This window comes from Trichoderma ghanense (assembly GCF_004382785.1).
Source record: "Trichoderma ghanense strain CCMA-1212 chromosome Unknown scaffold_4, whole genome shotgun sequence".
Classification (NCBI taxonomy): Eukaryota; Fungi; Ascomycota; class Sordariomycetes; order Hypocreales; family Hypocreaceae; genus Trichoderma; species Trichoderma ghanense.
The window spans coordinates 1,899,901-1,921,258 of record NW_027395667.1 but is presented as its reverse complement, the minus strand read 5'-3'; the positions used below and the strand labels follow the sequence as shown (position 1 = coordinate 1,921,258).

At 54.7% G+C, this 21,358-nt stretch overlaps 8 protein-coding genes across 8 annotated transcripts; 3 read left to right on the top strand and 5 right to left on the bottom strand.

Moving 5' to 3' along the window:
* Positions 1-157: 157 nt before the first annotated feature.
* Positions 158-1,732, bottom strand: CCMA1212_004809 (Cytochrome oxidase assembly protein shy1; the record flags this gene model as incomplete). Its single annotated transcript, XM_073702098.1, has 4 exons — positions 158-257; positions 381-486; positions 785-1,294; positions 1,453-1,732. 4 exons carry the CDS (start codon positions 1,730-1,732, stop codon positions 158-160), a joined length of 996 nt encoding a protein of 331 aa, XP_073559492.1.
* A 1,180-nt stretch (positions 1,733-2,912) lies between these two features.
* CCMA1212_004808 (uncharacterized protein) lies at positions 2,913-4,720 on the top strand (the record flags this gene model as incomplete). Its single annotated transcript, XM_073702097.1, has 4 exons — positions 2,913-2,991; positions 3,079-3,221; positions 3,267-4,598; positions 4,673-4,720. The coding sequence occupies 4 exons, from the start codon at positions 2,913-2,915 to the stop codon at positions 4,718-4,720; spliced, it is 1,602 nt and encodes a 533-aa protein (XP_073559491.1).
* Positions 4,721-5,254: 534 nt separating this feature from the next.
* Positions 5,255-5,918, bottom strand: CCMA1212_004807 (Mitochondrial intermembrane space cysteine motif-containing protein MIX17; the record flags this gene model as incomplete). Its single annotated transcript, XM_073702096.1, has 2 exons — positions 5,255-5,501; positions 5,731-5,918. The coding sequence occupies 2 exons, from the start codon at positions 5,916-5,918 to the stop codon at positions 5,255-5,257; spliced, it is 435 nt and encodes a 144-aa protein (XP_073559965.1).
* Positions 5,919-6,478: 560 nt separating this feature from the next.
* On the bottom strand, positions 6,479-7,199 carry CCMA1212_004806 (uncharacterized protein; the record flags this gene model as incomplete). The annotated part of the gene is made up of 3 exons (XM_073702095.1): positions 6,479-6,694; positions 6,771-6,937; positions 7,019-7,199. 3 exons carry the CDS (start codon positions 7,197-7,199, stop codon positions 6,479-6,481), a joined length of 564 nt encoding a protein of 187 aa, XP_073559637.1.
* Positions 7,200-7,877: 678 nt separating this feature from the next.
* On the top strand, positions 7,878-12,510 carry CCMA1212_004805 (uncharacterized protein; the record flags this gene model as incomplete). Its single annotated transcript, XM_073702094.1, has 3 exons — positions 7,878-9,278; positions 12,047-12,144; positions 12,231-12,510. Coding segments are annotated over 3 exons (1,779 nt in total), but the record flags the coding sequence as incomplete, so codon positions are not given.
* Positions 12,511-12,701: 191 nt separating this feature from the next.
* CCMA1212_004804 (Ubiquinone biosynthesis protein coq4) lies at positions 12,702-14,358 on the bottom strand (the record flags this gene model as incomplete). Its single annotated transcript, XM_073702093.1, has 2 exons — positions 12,702-13,348; positions 14,004-14,358. 2 exons carry the CDS (start codon positions 14,356-14,358, stop codon positions 12,702-12,704), a joined length of 1,002 nt encoding a protein of 333 aa, XP_073559778.1.
* Positions 14,359-17,005: 2,647 nt separating this feature from the next.
* Positions 17,006-18,203, top strand: CCMA1212_004803 (uncharacterized protein; the record flags this gene model as incomplete). Its single annotated transcript, XM_073702092.1, has 4 exons — positions 17,006-17,106; positions 17,246-17,537; positions 17,627-17,911; positions 17,988-18,203. The coding sequence occupies 4 exons, from the start codon at positions 17,006-17,008 to the stop codon at positions 18,201-18,203; spliced, it is 894 nt and encodes a 297-aa protein (XP_073559777.1).
* An 811-nt stretch (positions 18,204-19,014) lies between these two features.
* Positions 19,015-19,920, bottom strand: CCMA1212_004802 (uncharacterized protein; the record flags this gene model as incomplete). The annotated part of the gene is made up of 1 exon (XM_073702091.1): positions 19,015-19,920. The coding sequence occupies one exon, from the start codon at positions 19,918-19,920 to the stop codon at positions 19,015-19,017; it is 906 nt and encodes a 301-aa protein (XP_073559776.1).
* Between the last annotated feature and the right edge of the window lie 1,438 nt (positions 19,921-21,358).

The following is a 21,358-nucleotide window of genomic DNA, read 5'->3' as shown; positions in this document are numbered from 1 at the left end:
CAGATGTATATAGACAATCCGCCTGGAAAGGGTTCTCGGCCATGATCTTCTGCTTCTCTTCCATTTTTCCGCTTTGTCATTTTTTCATTGCTTACAATATTCACCCATCCTCTTCCATTGTATCTGTCGGTCTATTGTTTTATACTGCACATGCCCTTCACATGGGTCCACTAGCCCGCACCCGGCGGGCAATGTTGGACGGCGGCTTCTTGAGCACCATGTACAGCATGATTGCCGTGGCGATGCTCAGCCCGTACCTGCGAATCGGAAGAGTTAGGCAAGACTGTTGATTTTCGTCCTTCCACTGTTGTTTCTCGGCCTTGTCTCCCTCATTCCTTTGCAAGTAGACAGCTGGAGGGAGTTTGATCGGTATTACGTACCATGTAAAGATGTACTGAGCGTGGTTGTTCCTCAGGTTGACCTCTGCCGGTCGTCCGAAGGGGATCCCGCGAGCCTCATAGTCCATCATGCGCATAAACTCGGGTTCTGCAAGCGTTGTGTTTTGTCTTTGTTTTAGCAAACGAACGGTTTTGGGATATCGGGAAGGTATGTGGTTGGAGTAGATGGGTGCGGTATGGGTATGATATGAAGGTTGGTGTCACAAGGGTTAGGAGGGTAAAAGATGGTATGCCTGGGGTGGGAGTGTTTGTGACATTTTCGACAGCGGATAACTAGATTGCTTTTGACGCCTCCACATGACGTCGACAGGGGCGATGAATGAACTGAAGGTATCATGGAATCTGTCTGTAGCCAAGACTGAGGGGAAAGAGAGAGAGATACTCACCCATGGTAGCTTCTATCCACACCGGCTGGCTGCCCGTCAGCTCCGCCATCTGGTGGACGTCGGGAAAGTAGAATTCGCCCTTGTCCGGCCTGTTTTCCGGCGTGAACATGTTCTTCTTCCACGGCTCGCGCAGCAGCCCCTCGACGGTGACCTCGCCCCGGACGAGGCTGTCAGGCCTCGTGCTCTGTCTGCGGTGCTTCTTGCTGATCCAGCCGCGATTGACGAGGATGGTGGAGCCGTCCTTGCGCTCGAGCGGCGTGATGACCATGAAGCCGTCCTGACCGTCGCGCATCCGCGGGCCGACGAGCATCTCCTGGTCGTGCCGGAAGCGGCCCGTGGCGAGGACGCGGCGGTAGTCGAACTCGCCGACGACGGAGGGGTCGATGTGCGGCGGCAGCGGCAGGGGGTCGCGGATGAGGCGGTCTTCGAACTTTGCGATGAGCCTCGTCTTCCAGTCTAGGCGCTGGACCTGCCATGTGCCGAGGACGAATGCGGTGACTGGGATGAGGGCTGTTTTGGATTGAAGAGAGTAAGTCAGCGTGTGGTGTTGGAGATGGTTTAATTTTCTCAATTGAAGAGAATGAAACATGGATTGTTGTTTCAGGGCATTTGCCGTGTATGCACTTGTACGTCCTCACTTATATCGTATACTTGAAGGGGCTACGAACCGAGGAGGATAATGCCGGGGCCATGACGCTTGCCCGCGCGAACCGTCTGCGGCTGCAGGTCGACAATGGACACAAAGTTCGGGTCATCGGCAGACTGCGGCTTATTTGATCGAGAGGCGGTCGATGAGATGTGTCTGCAATGGACGGCTCGAGGCGCGGGAATGCGAGCTGCCGTTGAGACTGTTGAAGCTGCTTTTCTGGCGCATTGGCGGGCAGATTTGGTGGCGAGGCTGCTGCCGGTTGCCCGCAGTTTCCGCAGCATATTGTGTGTGCAGTTCATTTTGGAGGGAGATGCCGCATGGAGATGTCGGGCGACTGTCTTGGATGTTTGTTTGTATGGGTTTGGAGATGTTGGGACTATGGCATGGCGATAGTATTGACGGTTATCCGAGATTGACCGCCTGCCTAGAAGGGTCATCTGGTGGGGTGCCTTTGTAGGTATGGTACGTGAGAAGTCTTCTGTCTTTGTGCCTTGTAACACTCGCGCATGCAAAACCAATTGTATCGTCTTGAGCTATACTGCAATTGCAAACTGCTCCAACCGTCGTTGTATCATCTCCATTTCCATAGAATTTTTCCTTTGTTCCTTTTATATCGTTGTGTCTGTTGATCCAGCAGATGTCAGGCATCACCTCTACTCCGTACCTGAGGTACCTAAGGTAGGTACTGTAGTCTCTCCGGCTTTGACCTCGGTCCACTCACAGATACATCCTGCTGGATTTCAAGATGAAGTCTGTGGAGTGATACCGTTTGAATATACCAACATCCAACACCGGATCCTTTTTATTCGATTTCACAATGAATCTTCCTCAGCCTTGGAACTGACGGTGTTTGTTGTTATCACCCATGGAAACTACTTAGGGTAATATCCAGAGGTACCCCCCCAACAATTGTTCGGCGGATAATCTTGACCGCCTGCCACAACCAGCAATGTTCCACATTCGCATACCCAATCAGGAATGGCGCCGGCCTCTTGCATGCCTTTGTAGCGCATCCCGCTTTGGTCTAGTGCAGGCCCGTCAAAGGCTGGCCTTTCGTCATCGGTTCTAAGATGCCAGCTAATGGCGTTGAACGTTGTCCGGCGAACTCGATGATTCCATCGTGAGGCCCCAACAAACTCTAGAGAACCAAATCTCTCCCATCCATTCCTTCTTTTCCCACTCCTTTTCTGCTGTCATTGTCACTCCTGTTACACATCAAGACAAGAGACGCGCGAGAGACGAAAGAGGTGCATGCGAATCGAATCCCTGCATCAGCATTGCTGCCGATCCTCCGGAAGTCCCCCGGCCAACTGCGATTCCCCTCCTCCTTCGCGCGGCGTCTCGTGGCATCGATCATCACCTCGACAAGCCATCGCCGAGGCCCGGAGAGCCAGCCATTGAAGCGCGATCCCGATCGACATCGATACTTGTTAACGATATATACCGGCCGATCGAGAAAAGACAGCCACAACAAGAGCCATGTTCTACCAGGGGAGTCTGCAAGAGGGCATCTCCACGGCGGTGGGCCAGCAGAAGCTCGTCCTCTGCTTCGTGACAAGTGCGTGATTGAACACCCGAATCTTGCCATTGCTTCGGCATCTCGTGTCCCCGAAATCAGCTGGAACCTTGTCTGACGCCGACGTAGATGAAAACGAGGAAAGCCAGACGTGGGAGAATGAATATCTACAAGACAGCTCTGTAAGTTCGCGCCCTCCCTATCTCCGCAAGATGGAGCCTTGCGGCGTACGGCATATGCAGCGGTACATGAAATCTCGGTTCGAGGGCTATGTACGCATGGTAGGCTAATAAGCTTCGTCTGTCGCAAAACCGCAGCTGTCAAAACTGATCGAGACGCAAGCGGTAGCCCTGCGGCTCATCGCAGAATCGGAAGAGGCGGGATACCTGTCGCAGATCTTCCCGCTGCCCAAGACGCCCACCGTCGTCATCATGAAGCACGGCGAGCTCAAAGAATACATTGCCGCGGGCACCTCCAAGGACGACTTCCTCCGCCGAATCCTCGTTGCCTTCAACGCCGCTCCTCCAGCGGCCTCTGCCGCATCCTCATCCGCTTCACCGTCAGCTTCACCGACAAGGCTGGCTGCCCCTGTTTCCGCTCCCGCTCCCACCTCCGTCATCGCCCCCGCCCCCTCAACGTCGCCATCACCTGCATCTCAGACACGGACACGATCACAATCACAATTACAGCCACGGCCAGAGGCCCAGCTTCAGGCTCAGGTCGAGGCCGTGGGCACCGCTCCACAGGAAGTAGTGGTCAATCAGGTCAGCCAGGTCGACCATCTCCTGGCCGATAGAGCGGCCAAGCTCAAGGCACAGAAAGAGGAGGCCGAGAAAAGAGCCAAGGAGGAGCGGGCCAAGGCGAAGGAAAGGGCCAAAGCAGAGGCACAGGCAGCCGCAGACACGGACGGAGCCAGAGTATACCAGCAAGCGGAGCAGCTAAAGAAGAGGCGACAGTCGGAGCTCGAGGAGCGCCGAAGGATCCTGAAGCGGATAGAGGATGACCGGGAGGAGAGACGCCTGCGGGCGTCACAAAAGGAGCAGGAGAGGATCGAGAGCCGAAGAGCAAGCGATGCTGCTGCCTCCACCAGCACAATGCAGAGCAAGCTGCCGTCCACAAGGACAAGGAAGGTGTCTGAAATGGCGTCGATCCAGGTTCGGCTCTTTGACGGCTCAACCATCCGATCGCGGTTCGAGACGGGGGATCCTCTGACGGTAGTCAGGCAATGGGTTGATGAGAACCGAGGCGAGAGCAAAGGCCCGTACACCTTCAAGCAGGTCCTGACACCGCTGCCCAACAAGAACATTGACGCGACGGAGGAAAGCAAGTCGATTGGCGAGCTGGGCTTGATCCCGTCCTCAACGCTGGTCCTCATTCCTGTCCAAAAGTATTCGTCGGCATATCGCGCCGAGGGTCGACAGGAAACGCCCTGGTCGAAGCTTCTCGCGCTGATCCTAGGCTTCTTCACCTGGCTCCTGGGGTTGGTCGGCTTGGGTGGAGGGCAGCGCGCGGCCGGGGGCGGAATGGAGATGGGGAGACAGGGCAGCACGCCGGATGCAACGGCCAGGACTGCGTCGGAGGAGCGGAATCGCCGGGTGCGAGGGTTACAGAACCTGCAGCGCGATCACCAGCTGTACAACGGTAACTCGGTATGTTTGCTTGTTTTGTCTCGTCTTGCATCAAGACCAGCCATGGGACTGACTGTGTGTGTGTGTGTGTATAGCTGAATTTTGAGCCGCGGCCAGACGACGACGACGACGACGAGACATGAAAGCGGAAGCGCTGTATATATTAGTTTTCTATCCATGTGTCAGGGTTGGCGAAGATTTTCGTTCCATTGAGGATATGTGTTGAACTCCTCCTCATTTCTCTATCTCTCATCACCGTCTTCATGTTTTCATCATTATTTCGATTGTGTATTTGTACAACTATAGCTATGAGAGCAGAGTGTGCCTTTCTAAAGGGATTTTCTTGATGAACCCAACGAGTCCTCTTTACGCGCATTTCTCTGCCTTTTTGATGAGGCAAGAGAAATATCACTCATGCTCCTCCCCCCCCCTCTGAGCAATGAACATGCTTCTTTGCTGGCATTTCGCAGTCGAAACCTCCGTCTAGCCCATATCGGAGAGTGGTGATACCAGCCCTCGTATGCGTTCTCTGCATCTGTATATACATGCGTACTCGTCTCAAACGGACATGTACAGGTATGATAATGTTACATGACCTCGAATCGATAGATAGTCTCCCCCATATCGTACCGTCTTTGCGTCGTCGTCTTATTCTTCGCTCGCATCCCCGGCCCTCTCTAGTACTGGCTGGCGGCAGCCTGGCAGGCCTTGAGCTGCTCGAGGTACCAGTTGCAGATCTGCATGTTGCCGCCGTGCTCGTCGAGGCACTTTGTGAAGTTCTGGGCGGCACCGGCGCAGTTGTTGTACTGCTGCTGGTTCTGCTGGGGCGCGGCCTGGGCCTGGACGGGAGCGGCGGGTTCGGAGGAGCCGCCGCTGAAGAGGCCGCCGATTGCGTGGCCGACGGAAGAGCCGATGGCGACACCTCTGTGAGAGTATGATGGTTAGCTGCGTATGAATCATATTGGGAATTCAAAGTCATTTGATTTTGGGGGTTGTGCTGCGGCGTTTCTTGATCTCTCTGACAGTAGCCGAGGCAAAAGCAAGTCGTTGTCCAGTGATGCGGACATGCCGAGCTTTTCCGTCGTGATATCACGCTTTGCGCCGGCAGCTGGAAAGCCAGCATAGGTGGCGGATGGTGGGGGACGGTACTTACGCAGCAGTGCTGGCCATCTGACCAAACAGTCCGGGGCCCTGCGACGCCTGCTGGGGAGGCATCATGCCCGTGGGAGCGTGCTGCTGAGGAGGAGCGGCCATGGTGGTGGCAGGGCGGTGCTGCTGGGGCGCAGGGGCGGAAGCAGTTGGGCGCGAAGGAGCGCGGCCGACGGATCGTTGACGAGGCATCTTTGAGGAATGATTTGCGGTCGGTTGGCTTTGTTTGGTATGACAGAAAGTAGAGAGAAGAGGAGAAGAAAAAGGCGAGGCTGAAGAGTTGAGGGTGATGATGGCAAATGGCAGATGCTGACAGAAGAGCAAAAGGATTTATTTGCGGCCAATGAGAGGGGCCGAGTTTGTGCTTGTGCAGAGCTGGCCAATTGGCTTACAGGGTTAGTGCCTCGTTAGACCGATGGGTGCCAGGCAAAAAGTTTAATTCGTACTGCGAGAAGCTTCCAAGATATTTGATAACAAGGTAAGGAAGGATACTGTCCAAGAATGATTCTGTCAAATTTGCTGTATTCATCATGCAAGAATGCATCTCAGCTTTAGATAACATATCCTGTTCCTGACCATTCGTACCCTTGAAGAACGAAAACAAAGAGGCGTACTGTATGCCCAAAAGCCCGAAGAAAATTCCGTTGCCGTAAAACGCCCTGAACCTGAAATGCTGAAATGTTTGCCACTCTCTATAGCCAGCAAAGCACACGCTAAAAACCGCACAAACAAGCAAGCCATCATCGTTCTTCTCACTTCTTGCTTTTGGTGTTCTTGGGCTTGCCCTTTGTCTTGGGCTTCTTGCTCTTGTTCTGGCCTGATGACGATGCGCCGTCGGCACCCGAGCCGGCAGACTGAGTCGCGTCTTCTGCGGTACGCTTCTTGCTTTCTGCGGCCTTGAGCAGCGCCCTTGCGCGTTCCTCGGCAATCTTTTCAGCCAGCTTGGCGCTCAGCGGCTTGTTGTCGCTCTGGGAAATCGTTAGCCCAACACAAGAGAATATCTCACCGAGAGGATGGATGAGACGTGAGATGAAAGCAACTTACCAAATCCGCCTTCAGGATGCGCGTGGCAGCCTCCTGGTTGACGACGAGCTTGCGCTGGCCCGCGGGCTCCTCTGCCGCCTTGATCTTTGCAAAGTACTGCTGAATCCTCTTGAGTTCGGCAAAGACTGCGTGGTTCTGCGCGTCAACCCCCTGGATCTTCAAGGACGCTACGACAATGTGAAGGTTAGCCCACATAAACAGGAGTCACGGCATTCATCACATAATTGCTTGGTATGAGCACGACTCACAGAAAAGAAGAGATTCAATGGCATATGCCGCCATAGAAAACAGCTTGGCCCGGTCCAACAAGGGCAGCTGGGAGGACATTTCGCTGAGATTCCCCAGCAAAGGCTCAAGCGCATCTTCGAGGCTGTCCAGCTGAGAGCCCAGCCTCTCGACATCTGGCATGATTGTGGGAATGTCTGTCATGGTTGCAGATGATATCAATAGAGAGAATAATGAAAATAAAATGGAATGAGCCTTGTCTGAATATTCGTAGAAGCGCAGGCGCTTGGTGCAGCTTCTCCCTCGTCCTGTTGGTTTGATGGATCGAAAGTGCTAAAAGCTCTGATTTCCGCGTTGGGTATTTGCCAAGTCGGCTATCGAGAACTGCGTCTCTTATCGGGTCGACAATTCGTCTATCGGGGCGCGATCCCGCAGTGGACACTGGCGAGAGAAAAAAGAACATTTGAACCCTGGCTGATGCATAGAATCCCAAGAACTGACCCGACGGACGCATCATTGACACGCAATATCGACTCTCTTTTGCAGCTCGCTTCTCTTCCTCCTGCGAGACCCAATCGAAATCATCGTCTTCACCAGCCACATACATCACGAATTGCCGACCTCTCCACACATCGATAGAGACCCTACGCCACAATCCTCCTCATCGCTTCTCTCTCCTCCTCGTTCGGTTTACCATCTCACGATCAAGCTCCAGAAAGACAGCCGAAACCGCAGCGCGTATGAAGAGTCCAGTCTAGATAACGCGACTGATTGAGACGCCCTGCCTCTGTTGTCATCGCATTTCCTACCTCTCCTACCCCTCTCGCCTCTTACACCGTTCGCCTCGCCGACCTTCCTCGGCAACCCTTCACGGTGGCTAGCTCAGTTCGACCGCGGCTCTCCGGCCGGATATGTCAGAGGCATTCAGCATGGACCTGCGATAGCATCTCCCGAGGCCGGCGCTATGGCACCGTGGCATCGACCTCCTCCGAAGACAGCAACAGCCATGCCAAATCGCGCGGCCCCTCGACCCCTGCCGAAGCAAGCTCGCGATTTCCCGTACCTCGGCCGTGGTCAGAAACAGCCACGGCAAAACCCTCGTCTTCTTCCTCCACCTCCTCATCGCCCTCCTCGCCGCCACCGTCAGGCTTGTCTACGCCCAGATTCTACGTGCCCTCAGTACTACTGCCTCCCGAGGCCGCCAAATCCCCCTCCGTACACAAGATCCACATTCTAGGAGACGACGAGAGATCGAGGTTCATCGCACACGCCTTGTCCGGTGTCTACGACTCCGTTGAGATGCTCGGGTGGAAGAGGAGCTCATCAGTTTCGGCATCGCCTTCCCTCTCGTCAAGATATCGCAACATCTACAAGTCTCGCCACGGCGACCAGCGCAAGATGAAGCTGGAGCACGTGTCCGTGACTCCAAAGGCCATCGCCAGAGGCGACAATTCGCGCATTGACCAGCTGCTGGTGGCTGGGCCGGGACATGAAGCCGTCGAGGCACTGCAGTCCGTCAAGCACCGCGTCGACAAGGACACGGCCGTGTGCCTGATGACGGATGGGCTGGGCGTCCTCGAAGAGGTGAGAGCGCGGGTTTTCCAGGGGACCGAGTCGAGGCCGAGCTTCGTCCTTGGCCACATGAGCCACCGACTGGCCTTCAACCGGTGCACCGATTCCGTCAAGGAGCTGCGGTACGGCAAGACGCAGCTGACGTTTGCAGACTCTGGCGGCCTGGGCCACGACGTGGACAAGACGGAGTCGCGCGTCAACTTTGTCCGGACCATGGAAGGCGTCAAGGATCTCAACTCGTCGCTTACTCCCTTTGACAAGTGGCTGCACTTCAAGCTTCCGTCGGTCATCCTGGATTCCGTCGTGGAGCCCGTCTGCGTGCTGATGGAGATTCCGTATGCCGGCCTGCAGCGGAACCCGGCTGCGCAGCGGATGATGCAGCGGCTGCTGGCCGAAATCGTCTCGGTCGTGGACAGCATGCCGGAGATTGAGGGCTCGGCCGCCATCCGGAACTTTATCAGGGGCAACCGGATCAAGCAGCACATCTACAGCCGCATCATGGCCAGACGAGGCGCCTCGAGCGATCTGGCGCGGCAGATCCAAAACGGCCTGCCGACAGACATTGACTACCTGAACGGCTTCTTCATCCGGCGCGGCCATCAGCTGGGTATCGAGACCCCGACCAACCTCATGATCAGGGACATGATCAAGGCCAAGCACTCGCTGGCCATCGAGCGGCTCAACTCGTACATTCCCGTCGAGGAGACTTCGGTGCCCAGCCACCTTTCGTTTCGATATCGGACCCTACCGCCGAATTCACGAGGCAACAGGCTTGTGTAAGCCGACTTGTTACATGCATTGACTCGTGCCACTTGCATGTAGTATTGGTTTGGTTACTCGGTGGAGGAAGGGGGGAGGACGGGGATACAATGAATCCACTTTTGTACACCAGCTTGTTTTCAGTTTTCTATCTCGGGCATTAGCATTGGCGTGGAACCAGGTATGACATGACAGACGGATCTTTATACAAACTATACATCTTGACTACACGCGTATGTCCGGCATCCCTGGCTGTTCTTGTTGACATTGTTGCCTGACCAGATCGACGCAAGAAACGTGTTGATGCGGCTTACATCGTACCTGACCTGCTACCCAATGGGCGTCTTATGTACTCATGCCCAACTCTCGCTTCCAGTTGTTGTCTGAAATCAGGTACCCCTACGCCTGGCGTGCAGTCAGTCCGCCGCATCAAGAGCCTCGGCACGAAAAGTGAGGTCTCGGCGAGCACAAAGCACACAACATCTCTCCGAGCTTCTTCTTTTTCTTTTGATCCTTTGAAGTCCCTTGCATGCCACTGTCCCCTGGTTACATTTTCACGGAGTTTGCAACAAGTCGGAATGCAATGCGACGCACCAAAGGTCGTACCGCGTCTACATATTGATCCGTCTCCCCCTCCGTCCCCCCCCCTCCCTTCCAACAAGCATCGCATCATACTGCTTTGATCCCGGTCCTCCACTGCCCGCCTCGTCTCTCCCGCAAGAGCCTGTACCTACGGAGCACTAGCCCGCGGCTCTTGTACTCGTCACCTATTCGCTGCTAGTCGGGGGTAAGTCAAGCCATCTCAATCATGGGGACTGCTAAGCGGGGTCGTTGGATGCGGGATCATTGCCGTAGGGGATAGGTAGGGTAAGGTAAGGGAGGGAGGGATGCGTTGGCTAGGCTTGTGTCTCACTCGTTGTGCTGCTGCTTGGCGCATTCCAAACAGCTTGCTCAAACTCTACTCGAGGTCATCAGTGCTTCTTGTCATTCGCTCTGCCGTATTTGATTGCCTGATCTCCTTTATTTCATTTGCTCGGATTTTTCTTATTCACTTTTCATTCGTCTTCTTTCCATCTCCCTCTACATCAACTATATACGAAGCACTTGGCTTTCCAAACTCGGCTTATCTCGCAAGGCATCCGAGCCCACGCTCACTTACACTCGCGCCACCAAATCTGGAAGCCTCGGCCGAATCCGGGCACGGCATACTCTAAGACAAACTGACAGGCTACGGAGAACAAAATCTTGAAGCCATGTGGCCGCCCATGGCATCTTCAAGAGAGCCTGCCTCATTCTCTCGCTTCCCCAGCCTTCCTCTAGAGCTGCGCTTCCAGATATGGCGGGAGAGCGTGCCGGACCTCGATTGCATCACATTGCACAACTATCAGAAGGGATATTGGGGCCCTCGGAATCTACCAAAGGCAGATCCCGGGGCAAGTCCCGATGAAGTTGACGGCACAGGCGAGGAGCCCATCACGTTCAGCTTCCAGCACGAGAAGCTGAACTCTGTCCACGTCGACATCCCGATGGCATCCGTCAACCAGGAGGCCCGAAGCGTCGCCCTGGCCTGGGTTCGCAGGCAAGGCTTCAAGCTGCGCTTCGATGAGGCCAGGGAATGCCACGTCTTTGTGCACCGGTTCGACCCCGTGCGTGACGCCCTCTTCGTTGGCATGGATCAGTGGCGCACCTTTTGCAACGAGCCTCATAACCGGCTGGCGGAATCCGACCTCTCCGGGCTTGTGGTCAACAACACCACGGAGATCACACGCATTGCCGTCCCTCACACGACACTCTGGCGCGACAATTCTTCACTGGCCGACGTCTTGCACTGGTACCCTCGCCTGCGGGCCATGTACATCGTCTGGGACATCCAGGTGGACATTGTGCTGGAGACGGTGCTGGCCAAGGGGGACAGGAACAAGGCGAGGGCGCGGCTGCAGCACCAGCGGTGGAAGGTCAAGGACATCCGGGGCAGGTCGCTGGTGTGGGACCAGGAGAAGCGGCGGTTCGACTGGAGAGGCCGGGACACTTTGGATTGGTTCGGCTGCTCCGAGCTGTATGGGCAGATGGAGGAGATGGGCAGCGAGATGGCTCAGCGGCTTGCGGAGAGGGAAGACGGGGAGTTTGAGATTCGGCCCATCTATGCTGTCAAGGGGTAACGATGGGCTTCAGGTGGATTGAGGGTATGGCTTCTTTTTAGATCGACTCTGTCATTTCGTGGGCATTTTGAAAGGGTTTGGATCGGATGATGCGTATGTATGGGCTAATGGATGATTTGATGGGTGGAAGTTAGTCGTGAGCGATGCAATTCTAGGAGATTGCAGTTTTTCGTCTTTGCTCCTCCTCATCGTAATTGGATCTGTCTTTCTCCATTGAAAATTGATACATCCCATTCTTGCCAGTCGATCACAGAAGCTCCCACATATTCATCACGATAGCTTCCATCTTCATGCAGCTATTCCCACCATTCTTATAAGCTCCGACCATGATCACGTGCGCAACAGCTACCCCTCCAAACCACCAGATTATCAAGCTTGACGGAAAAAAAAGGCCCCGCAACCAACTATGACGACTGTTAACCGCTGACGAGCACCAACAAAGGGCTGTTGACGATTCTTGCGCGAAATGGACGAATCAGAGCTGGAACAGGCATGATCAACTCTATCTGATCCTTCTTTTACCAGTTCAAGACTAACACGTAGGATTCTCCCTCTACACAGATCCGGAAAGCTCGTCTCGAGCAGCTCAAGGCGCAAGGAGGCGGTGCTTCCCGGGGCAACGGCGGTCCCTCCGGCCAAGATGGAGAGAGACAGAGACAGTAAGCAGCTGAAATCTGCCTACCCCTACCCTCCTATCTTCCCTCCATCATAGGGCATCAGGCTCAAACTAACCACCCGAATCCAGACAAGCAGACGAAGCCCGGCAGCAGATCCTCAACCAGATCCTCCACCCCGAGGCCGCAGACCGTCTCGGCCGCATCCGCCTCGTCAAGGAGCAGCGCGCGACCGACATCGAGAACCGGCTCATCACGCTCGCCCAGACGGGCCAGCTGCGGCAGAAGGTGACCGAGGCCCAGCTCAAGGACCTGCTGACGGCCGTGGCGGACAACCAGGAGCAGGAGAAGATTGTCGTGAGCAGGCGCAAGGGCTGGGACGATGACGATGACGACTTGTTGGACTTGTGAGCGGGCATTTTCTGGGCTTCTTTCTGCAATTCTTCTTCTTTTTTTTTTGCTCCTTTCAGTCTCTTGAACTACGGTTACCCTATCCAGTCTCTTAATGTTTTGGTCGGTCCTTTGTCACGAGTTTGAAAAAAAAAAAGGGCATGGACAAAGCTGAGATGGTATCTTCTTCTTTACTATCATCAACATCGCCATCACATCCCCTGAGCTCGCATCTCCTTGAGCCGCTTCTTCTCTCCCTTCTCTCGCTTGCGAATCTCCCGCAGGTCCGGCGGCTGCTCAATCCCCAGCTCCCTCCGCAAATCGTCCACGTCCCGCTCCAGCTCCTCCTCCCAGAAGACGTTGATGATGTCCTGGCTGCGCACGCCGTTCTTGACGGCCCACGGCATGTAGACGCTGAAGAAGCGCCGCCGCTCGGCCGGCTTGAGCGTGGCCACGGCCAGCATGCTCAGCCCCGTCATGGGGAGCAGCGTGTTGGCAAACTCAAAGGCCTTGAGCGCGACCTCGCCCTCGCGGACGGTGGGCAGGCCGGTCAGGGCGTGGTAGAAGTCGTGGCACTCGCGGTACCGCTGCATCACGTACGCGCACTCCTCGTCGTCAATGTACCGCACCGGCGACCGGGTGTCTGGCGACACGCCCTCGCGGTCCAGCCAGGAGGCGTAGGCGCGGCCCACCGAGTTTGGCGGCAGGGCTCGAAGCGCCGGCAGGCTCATCGTCTTGGAGCTGATTCGCGGGCGCTGCCGGAGGATGCGGCGGCCTGTGGGATGGGCCAGCATGGCGTCGCGGAGGCGGTAGATGAAGTACGGGGTTGCCGTCGTCTCGCCCAGGGTGGCGATGAGATCTGCGGAGATTTGCCAGTGTCAGAATCGTATCATGTGTGTGTGCGTGTCTCTTTCTCTCTTTGCCTCTCCGCCTCTCTCGCCAGCTGTGTGTGTGAGAGTGTGTGAGTGTGAATGAGTGAATGCGTTGGTGTGAGTGAGTGAGTGAGTGAGTGGGTGTGTGTCATATCGTGGCATGCCATGTCAGGTCTGTCATCATAGATCTCTCCTTTCCCGGTTTCAGTGCGACATGTCTTGCCCAGTTTCCATTCTCCATATCCACCTCTCAACCTCAGGCTTTCTCCCCTCGTCACACTCTCTTTCTCACTCTTTTTCCCAAGATAGGAGAGGCAGACAAGGGGGGTGTCAATCCGTCATGCGAATCCTGCAAAAGCGGATCCAGCATTCTGTTTGCTACCTTCTAGGCCCCCAAGACCAAGGCAGGACAGCTAGTATAAGAGGAGCAACGAGCAAGACCAGGCAAGGGGGGAGGAAGGAACCCGGGCTAGGACAACCAGCATGGCAAAGAGCAGGGCTGGGCAAAGCGTAGCATATCATCGGCTTAATGTAGCATTGCAAGGGGTAGAAGGAGGAAAAGAAGAAGAGGGAGGAGGAGCATGAGAAACTTGAAAGAGACAAGAGGAAGCACATCGTATGAGGTGACAACTCAGGGCGTACCGGCACGGTAGGGGTTGAGCAGCGACATGATGCCAGATCCGAGCGCCATGCCTGCCTGCTCGATCCTGGTCAGAGGCACATGGCCGGGATACTTGGGCGGAGGCCGGTTGAGTGCAGAGAAGCGGCGGGCCATCATGCCCGTCGAGGGCGTTTTCGTGGTCGTCGAGAAGCGGCAGATTGCATGCCGACCCGTTGATGGCGACGATCGTGGTGAGGCCGGGGAGGACGCCGCCGAGGACGCCGACGAGAGCGATGAAGGCAGGGACACTGGCGACGATGAAACCGAGGCCGCAGAAGCCACAGAAGCCACAGAAGCCCCGAGCCCAGCCCGGACTCTCACGAGCGACGCTTCCATTTCCGTCTTTCAGCGCAGGGCCACTAATGCAGCAAAGACGCGGTGCCTCGCCAGCAGCTGAAAATAGAAGATCGGGGCTCTCCGTGCGAGCAAAGGGAGAAAGAGAGAGCAAGGGTCGACCAAAAGGAAGAGAAGAGTCAAGGCAAGCAAGTTTGATCACGCAAGTCCCTCCGCGCGAAGGGTGCTGCGACAACTCCCCCCCCCCTTTGTCGTGGCTTGTCTTGGTTTTCTGCACGCGCGCCCGTTTGCTGTTCAGCCTCGATTCTGGCGTCTCTGCAATTTCAAACAGATGATGCGAAAGATTCCAGATGCGCCCCAGCTGGATGCCCGCCTGAAGAGACTGAAGCCCGTCGGAACAAGAGACGCGAGACAGAGGTTCAGGTTGATGTGGAGGGTCAAGATTTTGGACCGATCGGATGGCTGCCGGCCACCCTTACCTATAGGTACTATGAGCTAGCTCAATTTCTGTGGAGAGATTTACAGCCTGCCTTACTGTATGGGTAGCAGAGGAGGCAGAGCTCGACCTTGACTTGGCTCAGTTCAGTTCGGTTGAGCCGTTAGTTTTAGTTTACCAACCATCGTTTGATCGTCTTATCTGGCGGCATCGTTCTCTTGGGTGTGTCTCTGATGCCTGCACCACAATTCGAGGCTGGGCTCTGTATTACCACACTAAATGGGCCATGGCCACAACTGATGCCAAAGTCTGGCGGCTCAACCAAGTCTGAGGGCATCAATGCACTGGCTTGGTAGTAGTAGCTCGTAGCAGCAGCAGCAGCAGCAGCAGCAATTTGGATACTGGGTACCCAAGTGGTAGCTGCATATTGTCCAACGATCATGATCAACGTGCTTGGTGTTCCAAAAGCGAGACACTGGATGTCGGAATCTTGCCGTCTCTCGTCCGGCAGATCCGCCCATAATCTCCGATCTTATTCACCCCAGAATTATCGACAACCGCAAGTGAGTAAAGATGGGCTGCCGCTGTGACGAGAAGCTGAAAGCACGCAAACTTCCACATTGCTGCTGCTGCTGCTGCTTCTCCTCCTCAGTATACTCAGAACAAGCAAGCCACTCGGAATCATGCCGCAGGATCTGTCTCATTTCCACAGCAGCAGCATCAGCACAGACAGTCTCTGTCTGTTCCTCACTCCCTCTTCCAGCCGATACATGATTCGCAGCGGAGAAAAAAGAAAAAGGCAAAAGGGTTTCTCCTCGCCGGCAGACGCAGAGGGACCAGGCGACATCAAGGCTTCATTGGAGCAGGAAACCCCACAAGATGTGGGAGCACAAATCTAAAGCTGCCACACATGAGTAGCCCTTTAGGCTCTGGGCGCATAACTCGTAATACAGTGATGGCCTGGACTTGTGTACTCTCGTTTTCCGCGTGCAGCCAGCTCTCGACCGAGGGGGGGATTGACAGTGGAGGAGACAAGAGAGAGAGAGAGGGCGAGTTCGCCTGGCTGTCGTTGGGTATCTTGCTCGGGCCATTGGGATCGACATCTCGATCGCATGCCTCGTTGGGTTTCTCGTAGACAGATGCCGCGGAGAGTCACCCTCAAGCTAGCAAAAGAAGGTCCAGAAAACCACGTAAAAGGAGGTAGATGCAACACAACGTAGCAGCAATCTGCCGGTGGCTTGCTCCAATCCAGGCACGCATCTGAGCTCTGCCTCTCTCGGCCGGAAGACATTGGTGTGGTGTGTGTGTCATCACATCATCTCTGGGGTACATGCACCTACATGTAGATAGATCTTGGGTAGACTCTGTCTCGACCGTGCTGTTTATCTTCTCTCTTTCTCTTCTTCTTTTGCCCAATTCTACACACGTACATTACTCTGCTACCGTTCATCTTTCGTTCCTACAGCCCATTTCCTCTTTATAACTCCCCATCCTCTTCATTCTCCTTCACCGTCATCTTCGCATCCTAACAAGGAATTCATTGATATCCTCGCATTCTCGCTTCTCCTTACCACGACGCTTGCAACCTTTCCTTCTTTCAATCTTGGCTGCATATACTCACGAGAACCTGCACTCGAACATCGAACTCTCCTCCCCCCTTTCTCCTCTCGTGTCCTTCTCTCCCCCACTCTCTTCCTTTTTCTCCCGGTCGACGCCATATCCTGTGTAACTCGTTCCCAAACCACAACAACAGGATTTTCGCTGCTCCGGCTTGCCATTGTCGAGGCCGCTCCATGTAAGAGACTCTCCGACAACAAGGCCTTCCTAGTGACCATCCTTGGCGCGTAAAGGAGAGCTTTCTGACTCCTGATTCTGCTTCTCCTCTCTCTAAACAGAGAACAGACACGCTGCTACCTCAGTATACGAGGCAGCAAATCATCAGTCCGGCGATAACGGTCGATTCCAGCTGCCACGCCTTGCGGGCCCAGCCAGCTGTAAACACGAATACGAACAACTGCAAACGCAGCAGCAAACGGACGCCATCAAACGCAGCAGCTGCGACTCACATTGTTCTTTCCTTCCTGCTTGGCCCAATCTTTCTTTTCTCCTTCCCTCACTTTCTTCTCTTTCTCCTTCCTCACCAACCAACTTCCCCCCCTCTCCCCCTTCTTCGTCCTCCTCCTACATAGGACTTCACCATCAAGAAGCCCTTCCTCTCCCCGGAGACTGGCAGCTTCTGTGATCGCTTTGACCATGCCTATGATATTTTCAGAACACATGGAGCACTACGATCTCGAAACCATCTTCCCCTACCGTCCAGACGTTATCCCCCCATATCAGCGAATAGAGGTTGAGTAGGTTACGATATTCCTTTTCGTTTCCTTTATCCCATTTCCCGCTCCATATTCGAGAGTTTCTTCCTTTTCCCGTATGGCATCTCTCCATCCTTGTGACGCTCACTGACTCTCTCTTTACTCCTCCATTCAACTTCAGCATCGTTGCCATCCACTGCCTCAACATCGAGGCCAAGTACTATGTGCACAGAGACACCTGGTGTTACTCTAGCAAGCTTTGGCCCAGGGATATCCTTCCAAGCTGCTATGAGAAGCGTTGCCGAATCATGCTCTTCTCCTGGAATGATGGGCTCGCCGTAACTGAAGAAGACTCGCGCTTCGTCAAACACGGCGATCGTCTTCTCCGACTGCTCATGGAGAATCGACTCGAGGATCCTACTCGACCAATCGTCTTCCTCTGCCACGGCGTTGGCGGACTCATCGTCAAGGAGGTGAGTATCAACTCTACATTCCTCCCCTCGTTCGCCCACAAGACGCCCGCACGCTGACCCCTGGTGCCTCGTCATGCGGTAAACTGCAGGCGCTGGCCAAGGCCCATCTGGATAAGACGGGCACCATTCACATCATTGACCAGTGCACTCGTATGCTGGCCTTCTTCAACACGCCTCACCACAACGTGGCCCAGTCTGTGCGAAATATTGCCAGTGCTGCCGTCAATCCCACGGCTCCTGAAGTCCTCGACAAGCTGGACAAGGCATGTGAAGAGCACGTCGAGCGCATGGCCGCTATGGAGGCAAGGGGCCGCCTCTACAGCAGACGCGTCATCATCAACTTTCATGGCACCAGCCTTTACCGCGGCAAGCTTGTGAGTTGTTGCTTCAATGATCCTGCTCAGTTGCTGTACTTAACCAGCAGATCCTAACGTAAACCTTTTGCTCTAGCTTGTTGAAAAGGAAGATAGCAAGATCAACGCCAGACCCGAATACTGGGAAAAGTACTTCCCCGTCTACGGAGATCACACCTCCATGTGCAGGTATCCCAGCAGCGAGGATATCACCTGCGAGACCGTGCTGAAGACCATTGGCCTCAACACATATCTTGCCCTTCGTATGTTCCCTACCTCCGAAATCATCAACAGGGCGAGGTTTCGCTTTTGAAGGCTGCTTTGTCTTCCCCAATAGCGAGAGGAGCGTCCACTAAGGTGCCCAGAAATCGACTGCTAGGTGCGAGACGATGGCGAGAGCGAGGATCGTAACTCGAGGCCCTTTTATCTTTTTGGTATGACGACAGGCACCGTCTCTAGATGGATTACTTGTGCCCTCAGTGAGCTCTTAATGGTGGCGTTTGGGGTGCTATTCTCTTTTTCATTTTCTTTCTATCCTCGCTATTTATTCCCCTTCATTTGTTTTTTAGTAAATGTGGTAATGTCAAGTACATTCAATTCCCGCCCGAATGATCCTACAAAACGTGATTTGCATCTCATGACTTGTCGTACCCAGATGCTGCCACGGCCCTGTTCTCTTATTTTCTCTTTCTGTCCTTCTTCCTTCGCCTACGTGATGAACACCGTTTATCGTTGCTGTTTCTCGTTCATTGCTGCCTCCCAAGGGTTACACATCAGCACTTGGGATTCACTGGTAGCTGAGACTCTGGTGATGCTTTTCCTCTTAAATTCTTGCCATTTTGATTGGATCGAGAAGCATCAAGAAACCGATATTACAAAAAAAGAATATTAGCCATCTCTTCTACCATTGTCCAACAAAGGCCGATGGCTCCAAAGCAAAAATGTTCCTCCGGTCACACAAGGACCTGCTACTACTAACAACATTGCTTTCGAGATCGATGGCTCTCTTTTTTCTTTCGTAAATTCATCTTTGCCCCTCCAAGTCAAGCTTCTCGAGACCGTCCGCTGATGAACAAGATCGAACACGAAATCGCCCCCAAGCAACTGAACATACTGCGTCAATATCAGCATCGAGAGCAGTACAACGGGGAGGGGATGCAGGTGACATACACAACCAAAACAAGTCCCTTGTTTTCCTTCAGTCTGGTCATGACCAACTTCGCCTGCTCCGAAGAGAACAAGACAGTGGCCACAGCCGCGCACAATGCCGGCAGCGGCGAGAATCGGTGTCCTGGGAAGAAACTATCCGAGTCACCGCCCCATGGGGACAGGTAACGAAGGGGACGGTGAAGCATCATGACGGTGTTGAGGCGCGCCAGGTCCAGCTCGCCATAGGTGAAGCGCTCGGCAATCTGCCCGTAGAGCTTGCCGCCGCGGAGCATCCGATCGACAAACAGCTTCCACTCGTGAAACTCCAAGCTGCCAGGCACCAGCTTGTGCGACTTTGCAATGGCAAAGTCGCTCTCGTGCGCGATGAGGGCGACGTACGAGTACACGAAGCCCATGGCGCACTTCCAGAGCTTGCTGTGCTCGCAGGGCACCTCCTGGGAGAACTGGGCGCTGCGCCGCATGAGCCCCGATTCCCGGAGCAGCTGAAAGTCGGAAGCATAAGGGCACGACTTGGGGCAGTCGAGGTATTCGGACCAGAACTTGGGCTCGAGGAGGTACTGCGGGAGCGGCTTGATGTAGACCTTGTCCTTGATCCAGAGCAGGTGCGTGTCCATCCGCTCGCTGACCTGGATCTCGAGGCCGAGAGCCAGCTGGTAGTGAAGCGGTCGAGGAGATTTGACCTTTCCGAGGACGAAGAAGTAGGCCGAGGCTTCGGTCAACTTGTCCATGTTGAGATCGCTCGCCAGGAAGTATCGGACACGGTTGTGTGGCGGCCCTACCCAGGCGTTGCCATTGCGGAAAGAAGCAGGCAATATGCTGCGGAGTTCGTCTTCTGTGAGGGCTGGCTCCTTTGGCTTCATTGGGACAGCAAACGACACCTTCTAGAGAGCTCCTGATCAGTGACTCGTACAATGGTGTGAAAGGGGCTTCAAGGTACGAAGACTACCCTACCTTGTTCTTGTTCGTCGGAGAGAATGTCATCGTGCGTGGATGTTGATGATGCGGATCGTGAAGAGATTGATGGACTGTGCCACAGGTTTAAACTTGACGGCAATGCAGATGAGGCGAGGTTCTTATATCAACAAGCAGGTCAAGTCACGATTGAGAAAAGGGGGGGGACCACCAAAAAGGAAAGGAAGAAGAAAAAAAAAAAAAAAGGCAAACCTTCACGATTGGCAAGGCGCAAACATGGCAATGGAGGAAATGCCAGCAGAACTTTACGCTGTCTCAGTGCTTGACACCGCTGCTGCTACGGACGACAGCCGATGGTTCGTAGCTCCGGGAAGAGATCGTCAAGTAATATTGTGCTTCATTGTCTCTGAATAATCTTACCACGTGCTACGGAAGAGGCCAGAGAGCGCGGCATAGGCGACGATCAGCACCGATAACCCGGTATCCAGAGCTGTGCTCAAACCCAGAGGACGGGAAGTGGTCGCAGGGCGTGTATGGGTGACGACGAAAGCTTCAGCCTCCAGCCACATCAACTCGGCCGACTTACGCTATGCCATCGAACTGGGTAGTATCCCAGTATTTCTTACTGAGCTGATTTCATTCTCTCCGAAGTGCGTCCTTGTCTGTCCCGGGATCCTCAGCACCAAACAGGATTTCTCTAGCTGGGCTCTGGGCAGGACGGCGATGTATCTATCCCTTGCTCGCCTGACGATGCTGGTACTATCCACTCAACTGACATGGGAGCGATAGCCTGCTGCAAGCAAGCAAGCAAGCAAGCAAAGAAGCAAACCGAATTGAGGCTTACTAGCAGTTGGTGGCTTTCCACCAGGTCAAATGATCCCGAGGAGAAGTCGTGAAGCCCCCCCCCCCGAAAGCCCTGTCTCGTCAAGTCCCAAGCCCCGGATAGCCACATCCTTTCCCCTGTATATTGCAGCAGGAGCAAGGATTGCAAGCCACTTTTCACGTACGGAACAGGATCCCGGGTGTTGCTCCGTCCACACCCTCTCAGCCTCCAGCCCATCAGCTGCAGGCCCGCGCGAAAGGCAGCCCGCGAGATCCATCACTGACAAGCAGCGTGCATATGCCGGGCCGCCCTTCCCTAGTTTTCTCCAGGAAATTAGGAGCACCTCTTGGCCTTTTTGGCGGTGTGAAGGAAGGGAGGTATGGCCGTCCTGCATGGACGCACTCTGTTCATGTGCTTCATGTCTCATTATCATATCTCATTATCATGCTTCATCCGCTTTCCGCGAAGATGTTTGCCCAAGTGGCGTGTTCTCTCCATCCAGCCCACTCGACGCATCTCTGCCCATATTCCTCTGTGTCTCCGCCTGTCCTGTTGCCCTCGGG